Below are 11,434 nucleotides of genomic sequence, written 5' to 3'. Positions count from 1 at the left end.
TGGAAGATCACTTCAATCATCTGAAAACAATTCTATGACTGAACCAGATATTTTTTACAGGGCACTGCAATGTTTAACATTAATCTACTGTTGAGGAGCTATACCAAAACAAATATGTCCCTTGCCAATCAATTTATTTTCACACTGATTTTTCTTTCCTGCTGATAAGATTCTAGCTGTTTTAAAAAAGTTAAGTGGCTGTTATCTGCATCATGTCCTGACTGACCTAATGTCACAGAGGTCATAGCTCTGCATGTTAGATTCCCTTATTCCACAATTTTAAAGATTTTTAAGAAGATGGAAAAAATATTATTGGTAATGGTTGAATTCTAAATTAAAAATGACTGTGTGCAACTCTGGGCTGTGTTTTTATCGTTGTTGAAGTTCACAACATTTTAAAACAGTTCTGTGCAGAAATGTTTTTTCAAAACAAAAAAGGCTGATTTGAAAAAAATGAAACAGCTCTGACTTGACAACGAATGTAAAAATATACTTTGTGGAATATGTGTCATTTCCTATTGATTATTGTTTTTGTCTTTTTTCTTATTTTCATATAAAAATGGAAACACCTGAAGTAAACTCAAAGCTAAGTTGGCAGTTTTGCAATTTCCCCATGTGGGCAATCTGTGTCAACAGAGGTACATGTGTGTTTTATCTCATGAAAAATAGTTTTGGATTCATCAAACAAAGGCCCAAATACAACACACTCACTTCCAGTCAAACAGGAACTGAAACTGCGCTGAAATATTAAGTGTTGTATCAGCCCCACCGCCCCAGCTAACCTAAACAATAACAATCATTATAATTATAATAAGCTATTATTATAATCCTGTTGCTATGATATCTTGACAATTGACTATTTCATTAGAGTGATGGCCGATTCCCATTCAATCTTACTTGGACAGGGAATGACGTTGGGTGTGGCAAGTAGCTCGTCCCATTTCTTTCAAGATCCTGATTGATTTTAAACTTTTAAACGAGTGATGTTCATTTTTAATTATCAATTAAGACAAAACACTAACTTGTGAGGATTCATTTTCTATCTCTTTCTCTTCATAATGTATTTTGATGGTGCTCAAAATCAATTTCTATGAACAACCTTGCCTCATTAAATGCTCCTTCAAAAGTCAAAACAGCATGCACTTCCACACTTCAGCCAGCAGGGGGGAATCATGGACTTCATGTGACACAAGGTTTCTTAGTACCATCCTAAGCCGAACCTTCGTTTTTCCATTAAGGGATGGTTTCAACCAATCAAAATCCAGATATCTTTCAACATTTGATGTTTGGGGGTGAGACAGACTTGAACAAGGGGCAAAAACAAAGAAGGTCCCAAGGAGCTTTATATTATGAAAATTTGACAACAACACAAGTCCTCGTAGGGAAATGGGGTTTGTATCTGGGGTGAGGAGAGTATAGACTTTGTCAAGAGCAGCAAGATTGTGGGTGTCTATAGAGGTTTTGATAATGTCCTTATAGAGTAAATTCAGGTAGATCCTGATCCAGATGTTTCAGACAAGTCCAGAAGGTTCAAATACTCTTTTAACCTCAGGATCAGGATGTGGACGGGCTGCATGAGGTATGAATGATGGATGGTTCAATGAAATCACACTGTCCACTTCAAGAGTGGAACAACAACAAGGTATGGCCAAAAAATGCCAGTAAGGATCCTCACACATGACCGCGACAGACATCCTTGGATCCAGGTAAGAAAAATTTAAGTCTTGTTGAAACTTTGGTGGCTGAGGATGTGTTCTTTCTTTCATGATGTAGGTCCTGGTTCTTTTTAAAAACCATATACACATCCGGTAACTGCACAAAGATAAAGTACCCAAAAGAAAAGTGTGGAACATAGGAGTACTTCCAACAGTAATGTAAAATAAGTTAAGTACAGTCACAGTAACTGAGTTGTGCAGAACTCAGCAGAGGAGGGCATGTATAAATACAATAAAGAGGAACAGGAGGGCTCGTAAAAATGTAACTTCTTTTTTGTGAAAATCCTTTCCTCCTGTTTTGTTATGTCAAGGCTCTAGGCGTTGGGTTTTTCTAGTTTTGTGATTGAGGTCGAAGGGTCTTATGGGGTTTCAGTTTGAACTCCTAAAGAAGCCCTTCAACCCTTGTCCTGTTCTTGCAGTTGATGCTGTGCTGCTGTAGAGTCTATTCTGTGTTACCTGTTGTCCAATCCTGGTCCCAAACAGCAGACACAAGATCAGACCAGTAGAAACCAAACAAATGCAACTGAGCAGAGAGGCAGGTTTCACAGAGATCTTTTCTAACCCAGAATGACCCATTGCTGCTAGCTAAGAGACAGCAGGTGACATTGAGGCTTGAAGAAGTGTTCCAGACTGGACTGTGACAGAGGGCTGGGCCTGGCGGGGGTCAAAGGTTAGAAGGCTGAACCAGTAATAGCATTGAGCTGCTTCATCAGTCCCTCTAGACTGGCCATCTGCTCAGACAGATCATCCTGCTCGTAAACCTGAAAGACAACAAGTAGAGGTTACATGTAAGTGTTATAAATTCCGGCCTGAATGTTTGTGTGGTAACTTGGATTACTGCTCATCTTTGTCTATTGTGCATCAAATCAGGAGCTAAAACCAATGTTTGAGACAGAGGCTGTAAAGAGGAGCTGCAGCAATGGATATGGAAGTAAGGTGTTTTCTGAACATTAGAGTATGTAAACATTTTACAATAATAACCATAATTAACATTTTCAACCTGAACATGAACAGAATATGTCTTCTTTAATAATTGAAAACATTCAAACTAGTCAAAATCTAATCTGGTCGTTAGGGGAACTAACTGCGAAGAAATCCTTATAGAAATACAGAAGAGATGCAAAGGGAGAGCAGAGCAGTAAAATCTGTAACCAGACTGCTCACTGTTACTGTGCGCTTAGCAGCAGCAGTGAAGATGATGGCTGAACTACCTCTAAACCAGACTTTGGGCACGGTTGCTACCATGTGACGAGACTTGAGCACAGCCATGCAGAGGGTGATGCTTCATAGCATGTTAGGGTTTGATTTTTACAACCACAAGTCTGTTGTTTTCAGGGTTAGGGTTATCAAATACACTAAATTTGATGTCTTAGAGGCGGAAGAGTGAGACCCAGTGATATTGTGTTAACAAAAATGCTGGAGGTGTAGTTACAAAGGAAAGGACACAGTACCAATGTGAATGGCTGCACTTTAATCCTGCAGATACTCTGTGATCACTGTGTATAATGTTGTGTTTGGTTCAGCTATACAAACTGTCACCTCTGAGTGGACCGGCTTAAGTGCCTCCATCTGTGGTGTGTGTGTGTGTGTGTGTGTGTGTGTGTGTGTGTGTGTGTGTGTCAGACAGTCCGACAGTCAAGTGCACATCTCTTCCATATACACTCTGTGTTATATTGAGCGTGGCTTTCATGCAGAGTTTGTCCTTGCAGTTGAAAAAAAAATTCAATATTCTCCTCAGGGCTGTGGAAAACCGATAACGGCAAACATATTTCTCACACTTAAACCCAAAGGTCTGTATTAATGCACAAACCTTCCATTATAATGCATTGATCCTGCATAAATATGAGCTTTACCAAGAAGAGTCACTGCCAAGAAGTGCAGCTACTGTAAAAGTGTTCCTAAAATTAAGTTCTTGGACATTAAGAACCATGTTAAAACTATACGGATAGAGCTTGGTTCTACAGTTTTTCTTGTATTTAGGGACATTTGTATTTCTCCTGTAAAGCTACAGAACTTGCTTGTAGACTGTGTTTAAACCTGACAAATTCAGTTTCCACCCTGATAGAGCTGAGCTGATAAATCTGTCTGGTCCAGTTAAAGCTTTTAACCTGACCACACAGTCATGTTGGGTCAGCGTTGGACTGGTTTTCAGTGACACTCTCCCTCCAGTCATATATAGATTTTTATATCGCCTTCATTTAACTCATCGGTGAGGCTCAATAACAACCGGGCTCTGACAGTTAAACGTGGTCAACCAGTCGCAGCCAGTTCACCAGCAAAAAGCGAACACACCAACTACTTTTTCTAGTCCTCAGTGTGTGTGGTACAAAACAAAGTAATTGGGTCATGTAATCAAGTAGAATTTAGTGAGGATGGTGATGCTGTGCAGCTATAAACTGAGTTCAAGCCAACATGCTGGTGTGCACATTTCATACGAGTACAGATGATCGAATTGTTCTTTCTCGATCTGACTCCTCTCAACTAAGCACTACTTTTGGTTGTGTTATATGCGGAACTGAAAAGGTTTTGTATGAGTTGATTAACAGACTCAAACGTTTATTTATAAAGTCCTAAACTGGGACAACATAAAGTCAACACTCTTTGACTCTGCGTAGTTTTAAATCCATGTGGTTCTTTAACCGATGACAAATCAATGATTCGGGAGATTCGGGACAAGCAGCAACAGTTTGCTTGTCCTTTATTTGTTTCAGGTTAGGGTTAGGGTTGACAAGCACAAGTTTCACACAATTGCAGATTTACATAATAAAAATGTCCATGTCTCAAGCTTCACACTAATTTCCCAGCTGAACAGCAAGAGTGTTAAACTGTTAAAGTCTTTCTACTAAGACAACAGGGACACAAATAGTAGATACAGACATGGTTGTATTACCTCAAGCCCGTTTCACCTTGTTAAACAGAAAACAGAAAATTTTGTTGAGAATTAGGACAAAGGGGCGGATGTAGGATTTCTTACTACTTTCAATAACAGTGTAATTCTTTTCACACATTGCCTGAAATACACAAAACAAAACATGAAGATTATGAATTGTATTGGTTGGTTGGTAAAAATCAGTTGATACAAGTCTTCCACACGCAAATTATTATCTGCGTTCATGTTTGACAATATGAAAACTTACTATACAAAATAAACAATGAAGAAAAATACTTTAGATCTCATTGTCTGTGTGGTCGGTGATAACTTTGTGGATGATGAGCACGTAACAAAAAGCTGCACACAAATATACAATGCAGCAACAGAGAAAAAGTTAAAGATCACTTACGTTATTCTGACAACTGTGTTGATAAATTATGGATGAGGTGTGAGCTCTCAGAATGCCTTTCTCGTTTCGATTATTATTATTTCTTTTTCCATGATTACAATGATCAAGACAATGTTTATTATGCAGAAAAGATGTTTACATTTTACATAAAAAATAAATGTATGTTCTTAATAGTTGGTTGTGTTTGTGCTTTATTTTTCTTTATAGTTATTTACAACAAAATCTATGGTTAAAATGTAAAATACTTCAGTTATATTTATTTATCTGAATTGTATGATGAGGACATCTTAGGAATCAGTGACCGCCAATTTTGTTTATCTCACAGCCAGTGTTCTGCCCCCAATCATCTCTGTAAGTCAGGCTGTAATTAATTCGCAGCTTAACTTAGTCTCCAACAGCATTTCGTCCTGATCAAGTTCATACTTGTTATTAAAAACCCTTCAGCTGTTTTATGACATTATTGAGTCTTTAAAAGGAAATTAAACTATTCATCTGTGAGTCCTTTTTGAAGATTCATATCTTATAGGAACCAATGAGCTCTGTGCTGAGGGAACATTTTCCATATTGCACCCTCCTGCTGTCCTACTTTCAAATATGTCACTGCTCTAACAACATAATAAAAGCACTGTAGTGACTTTACCCACAGTGTGTGTCACAGTCTATTAACTGTGTGTGTGTGTGTGTGTGTGTGGAGGATGAGATGGATAGGCCAGGGGCTGATGGGAAAAGACCAGATCAATTACAGAGATAGAGGAGCAGATGAAGAGAAAGACCTGCTGACCTTTATCACTCTCTCCTCTGAACCATCTTTCCATCTCATTTTCTCCACTCTTCCTTATCAGATCTTTCGTCCTCTTTTTTGTCTTTCCTCTCATCTTCCATCTCCTTCACTCCTCCTTCCCTCTGCCCTCCTCATCTCCTCTCTTTGCCATCCTCTAATTTTCTTTTCTGTTATATCTCACCTTTCTGTATCCTCATTCTGCCATCCTTCTTCCCCCCGGAGCATCCCTCTCTCTTCCTGTTGCTAGGACGACACCCCCTGCTTGTCTACCTTTACGTTCCTCCTTACTTTTCTCCCTTACACCTTTCCTCTCCTCGTTTCATTTCCTTTCTTCCTCTCTTTTCCTAGTCTGATCATCCTGAAGAATTCTTCTCTTCCCATTACCGTGGTGACGCCTCATTTTGTCCTATTGTCACTGAGTCAGCATGAATATTTAACAAGTCCTGACGTCCAGCATCCCTGCACATCATTTTCTGTCATTTATCTCATCCCTTGTCCACTTATGCCCTCCCCTCCTCCTCCCTTCATCTATTTCTCTCCCTCCTCCACTCTCCCTATTTGCTTTCATTCATCAGTTCTCCAGCCTCATGTCATCCTCTTTGCCACCTTTTCTCTTTTCCATTTTCTGCCTCCACGTCTGTTTTCCCTCACCCACTTCCCCTCCAACATTATTTTCTGTACCCATCCTCGCATCCTCTCTTTTCTTCCCTCCCTTTTCCATTTCTCTCCCCCTCACAGTTTTCTTGTTTCATTGTTCTCTCTCCCCTCCTCCTTCTCTACCTTCCTTGCTCTCCACAGGTTCAGTCACTAATGAAAAACCACCTACACACTACATGAAGGGGAAACAGGTGTAGTGACAAAGCTGTGCATGTGTGTGTGTTTGAGTGTCTGTCTGTGTGTGTGTGTGTGTGTGTTCGTGTCTGTCTGTCTGTCTGTCTGTGTGTCTGTCTGTGTGTGTGCGTGTGTGTGAGATCCAGAACTAAAAACTAAAGTCTCAAACTCCTCCAGTTGTGTCTTTCAGATGGGTTAGGGTTAGGATTTGTCGATGATTATTACAGTTATTTGTAATATAAAAATAACCAGAATGACACTAGAGCACATAGCTCCACCAAGGTCTCGCAGTGATATACATTTGTGTGGGTTTTTGTATGAGTAAATCCATTCAGTTTGTTTGTTGTGGCAAGTTGCACTTTGCTTGGCTTAATGTTTGAAAATGTCTCCCCACTGAAATTCACATCACAGCAAATCAAGCTGAATCCAAATGGGACAATGTTTGACGTGGACACAGTATAATACCTCTGGTATAAAAATTAAATGTAATTTTGTCTGGACTCACGTTGGCAGCTGAATCCTCAGCAGGTTTCGTTTCTCCCTCTTCTGGGAAGTCTGGCGCCGTCGGGACCAAGACAGGCAGTAGAGGCGATCGAGCCTTACCAGCCTGACCCAGAGAGGCCGTCTTCACCTGGGGCTTTGGCAGGCTGGCACCTGGGCAAGACAGACAGAGATGTGGTTTCAAAATAAATTTGACTTGAAAATTATTTATTTGTGACATTCAACTTATCAATCCTTTTACTTATATAAATGCAGTTGTTTAACAGCAGAACTGCAGAGCAAGAATGAAATTAAACTGTCCTCAAACTGGAAGGCGGAGGAAAGAAACGAAAGATGAATCCATCCATTGTGTACACTGCTTATTGTTGAAGGTTGTGGAGCTGCTAGAGGCAATACCAGCTGACACTGGGCCAGACCCTGCACAAAATTCTAGCATATCACAAGGCCGACATTCAGAGAAACACTACCATTAGTTCACACCTACAGGAACTTTAGAGTCTCTGACTAAACCTGCATATCTTTGGACTCTAAGCTGGAGAACCTGAAGAGAATTTACACAAAGACAGGGAGAACATCTCTACACAGAGAGGTCCTAGCCACCCATCAGCTTCATCATCACGTTGCTGTGGGGTGACAGCGCTAACCACGACGCTGTGTGGATGTGCTGTAAACAACAATGCTGATCTTTCCACAGCAGAATTTATACATTATGTCCCGCCTCCTGCTGCTCTACAGGCTCCACCCCTCATATGTTCCTGTTGTTGTGAATGAGTTTGACCCGGACAATCTCCTGCTGCTGCTTCAGATGTAAAAATATCTGCTTAGGTTTCTCTCTTTGGTTCCTATAGCAAAAGGGATTTAGAAAATGGCAACAGGCTGGAGGCAGCATGAAAAGAGAAACTTATACCCACACTGACTCAGACAATATCATGAATCATCTGTCTTTCCATACATAGTTCACAATGTCTCTTTCTTTTCATCTTTTCAGCTACTAAACTGGAATGGTAGGTAGAGCGCATATATCAAAATGATCATACACGCTTATGGGATTATTTAAATAAGATGTAAACATTATTTCGTGACCCAGGCCCCAATCCCCAGGGTTAGGGTTATGGTCAACAAACAGACAGATGAAAACTTAATTATGATTTGGCACTATAAAAATAAAATTGATGGGAATTGAATTTGTTTTCCAATTCCTATTAAGGATGCGTTGTTGTTTACAGAGCAAGAAGGAAAGTGAAAGAAAAACAACATGGAGGGTGAAACATCAGAGACATAAGGGGGGGGGGGTCTATTTTTTCCCTCCTGTATGACTTCCTGAACAGCACCTGAGGCTTCTTGAACTACATTCTTTCATTTCCTGATCAATAATCTTCATGGTCCTCCCTGACAGACAAAATACCTGGAACAGTTCTGATAGAAGATTGTTACTCAGGAGAATTATGTTCGCCCTTGATTTTTTTCTTAAGGTCTAGACTAGAGAAGAGGTTATTGTATAAGGTATGTTTGATATGTTTGTTTATTTTGGTAATTCAATTCAAAAAGTGGAACTCATATATTATATAGATTCATTACACAGAGTGAAATATTTCAACCATTTGTTTCTTTTAATTTTGATGATTATGGCTTACAGCTAATGAAAACCCAAAATTCAGTCTCTCAGAAAATTAGAATATTGTGAAAAAGTTCAATATTCTAGACTTTCGATGTCCCACTTTAATCAGCTAATTAACTCAAAACACCTGCAAAGGTTTTCTGAGCCTTTAAATGGTCTCTAAGTCTGGTTCAGTAGGCTACACAATCATGGGGAAGACTGCTGACTTGACAGCTGTCCAGAAGACAGTCGTTGACATCCTCCACAAGGAGGGTAAGCCACAAAAGGTCAACGCTAAAGATGCTGGCTGTTCACAGAGCGCTGTATCCAAGCATATTCATAGAAAGTTGAGTGTAAAGAAAAAGTTTGGTAGAAAAAGGTGCACAAGCAACAGGGATAACCGCAGCCTTGAGAGGACTGTGAAGCAACAGCCATTCAAGAATTAGGGAGCGATTCACATGGAGTGGACTGATGCCGGAGTCAGTGCATCAAGAGCCACCACACACAGACGTATCCAGGACATGGGCTACAACTGTCACATTCCTTGTGTCAAGCCACTCCTAAACTTCTATAGAAACTACCAGTCGAGTCGCCCTCTGCTGGTCATTCCAAGTGTGTGTAGGTTAACAACAATGGCACAGAAGAAAATAGTGTTTCCACTCTTCTCCCAACTAACTCCTCGACGGTGATAAATGTTTCATACAATCAACAGCCAAGCATCTTTTTAATCTTTTTCTAATTAGTTTCCAATGAAGACTTTGCATGGCTCCCTGTAACAAAGCATCTGCTCTGTCACGTTAGTCTGCAGACAACTATCAGAAAGCTATGATACACATACTCTCACTCTAATGACCTGTGGGAGTTAGGCTAGGGTTATTCATAAGTTAGGGTTCCATTTGTCAAAACTTTCAGCTGTGTGAAACATTATGACCTTACAAGGACACAAGAGTAACTCAAGACTCAGTATCTCTCAGCCACCGTGTTTTATTTTCACACTGACCTTGTGTGGCGCTGAATGTCTGTATTCTGTAAATGTGCTGACGCCGCTGCCAGCTTCATTTCTAAAATGAAGCTGAACCAAATGTGTTGGTATGACTTCTGAGCATGCTGCTGTCAGACTGAATCTAAACTGAACAAGCTCCAGAAAAACACTATGAGCTGCAGCTGCGCAGAGCTGAAGAAAAGGTTACACATCCGCACTGGAAGAAGCCATAAAAGAGAGTTTCACGGTGCCTGGCTCACCCTCGGGGGATATGTCAGAGAATGGGGTGAGGTGGGGGTGTACTGGCGGTTCGACTGCTCAGAGAGGTAGATATATTTACCAGACAAGCTGGAGTGGAGGTGTGAAACACCCGCTGGGGTTCACATCAGCAGCGTCTGTCTGTTTGTGGGTCGAAGGCAAAGGGGGGAAGATTTACAGCGATGGGAGGTGAAGATGGAGAGGGCGGGGTTATTGATCCTGAGGACAGCTTGAGATAAAAACATTTTAAAATCAAGTCTTTGAGGAAATGTTGAGTCTCCAGAGGGAGAAAGCAGACATTCTCATGCTTTCAACAGCGGCGCAGTGTTTCTGCTTTTCATTTTATTTATGTCTGCAGTCTACTTGTCTACCGGACTAATGAGGGAGCAGCAGACAGGTCAAGTGATTCATATGTTCGTGCTCACAGAAGAAAATTGTCTCTAAACAGAAGCCATGAAATATTTTGGCTCCTTGACTTGGAGCCATTTCCCTTCATTTGAAATGTATGGAGAAACATTTCTACAACATTCAAAAGGAATAAAGCTACTGTCTGATAGTCCTGATTTAGCACCTGATAATCTTGCTTAAACATTTCATTATTTTAGATTTTCTCAAATTAAGTTGATTTGATATTTCATAGTTTATTACTATTATTACATAACTTTGTTTCAATAAAATTTAGAATCATTGTATAATTTTGAAAACTCAGATGTGTGATTTGAGAACGACTTTAAACACGAGCACAGGTTTCAATCTTCCATTTTGTCCAACACAGTTGTCTAAGTGCCACAGAGAAAAATTTTAATGTATCTTAAAGCTTTTCATTGGTAAAAATGTGCGTCCTCTGGGCAAGATGAAGAAAAACACTTACAGACATCCAGCACAGCTGACTCTGCCTCCAGCTTTTCTTAGTTCAGATATTGAGTCTTAGCTCCCAGCGTTAAACTGTACATTCAGGACAAATTAAGTTAAGTAAGTGCCCACCATCATATTTTCCTCTGAGCTTTGGGAACTCAATTTAAAAAGAGAAGAAGATCTCAGTTTGAACAATAAGTTTTAACAAAGACGGGGACCTCGATTCTGTGAAAATTCTTTGCTCCACTCAAACATAGAAGTGGCTGATATTTCTAATTCAAACGTATCTGTTTTCACAGCAGCTACATAATTGCAGTTTGATTTGTTCCACTTTAAATGTAGGTTCCTGGCTCAGGCCTCAATTACAACAGGCCACTAACCCTGTTCTCGTTGAGCACAGAACCAAGGAGGCAAGTATTGATGGTTTAATGTCATCACACCTTCTGTTAGCCCCCTGGTGGCTGGCTGCAGTATAGGTCATAAACCCCTCCTCCTCCATGTTAGCAGACCCATTGGACCCATTAAAGTAGACATTAAATAAACGTCAAAGATGGTTTCTGTCATTTCAGGTAGTTCTTATCTCACTGATGTTTGATTAAGTGTTTCTGATCAGTTTGGTTTTCATTAGCTATT

At 40.1% G+C, this 11,434-nt stretch overlaps 1 protein-coding gene across 4 annotated transcripts in view; it reads right to left on the bottom strand.

The window, feature by feature from the left end:
* Nucleotides 1-641: 641 nt before the first annotated feature.
* Nucleotides 642-11,434, bottom strand: part of dcc (DCC netrin 1 receptor) — a 111,818-nt gene continuing 101,025 nt past the window's right edge. For all 4 annotated transcript variants that reach the window (XM_069514344.1, XM_069514345.1, XM_069514342.1 and 1 more), the window contains exons 28-29: nucleotides 7,114-7,262; nucleotides 642-2,476 (exon numbers count right to left, since the gene is read on the bottom strand). In XM_069514344.1, coding sequence (XP_069370445.1) covers nucleotides 2,387-2,476; nucleotides 7,114-7,262 — 239 coding nt within the window. In that variant the 3' untranslated portion in view covers nucleotides 642-2,386. The remainder of the gene's footprint in view (nucleotides 2,477-7,113; nucleotides 7,263-11,434) is intronic.

This window comes from Paralichthys olivaceus, chromosome 18 (genome assembly GCF_024713975.1).
Source record: "Paralichthys olivaceus isolate ysfri-2021 chromosome 18, ASM2471397v2, whole genome shotgun sequence".
Taxonomy (NCBI): domain Eukaryota; kingdom Metazoa; phylum Chordata; class Actinopteri; order Pleuronectiformes; family Paralichthyidae; genus Paralichthys; species Paralichthys olivaceus.
The sequence above is the reverse complement of the archived record's forward strand: the minus strand, read 5'-3'. Positions and strand labels throughout refer to the sequence as shown.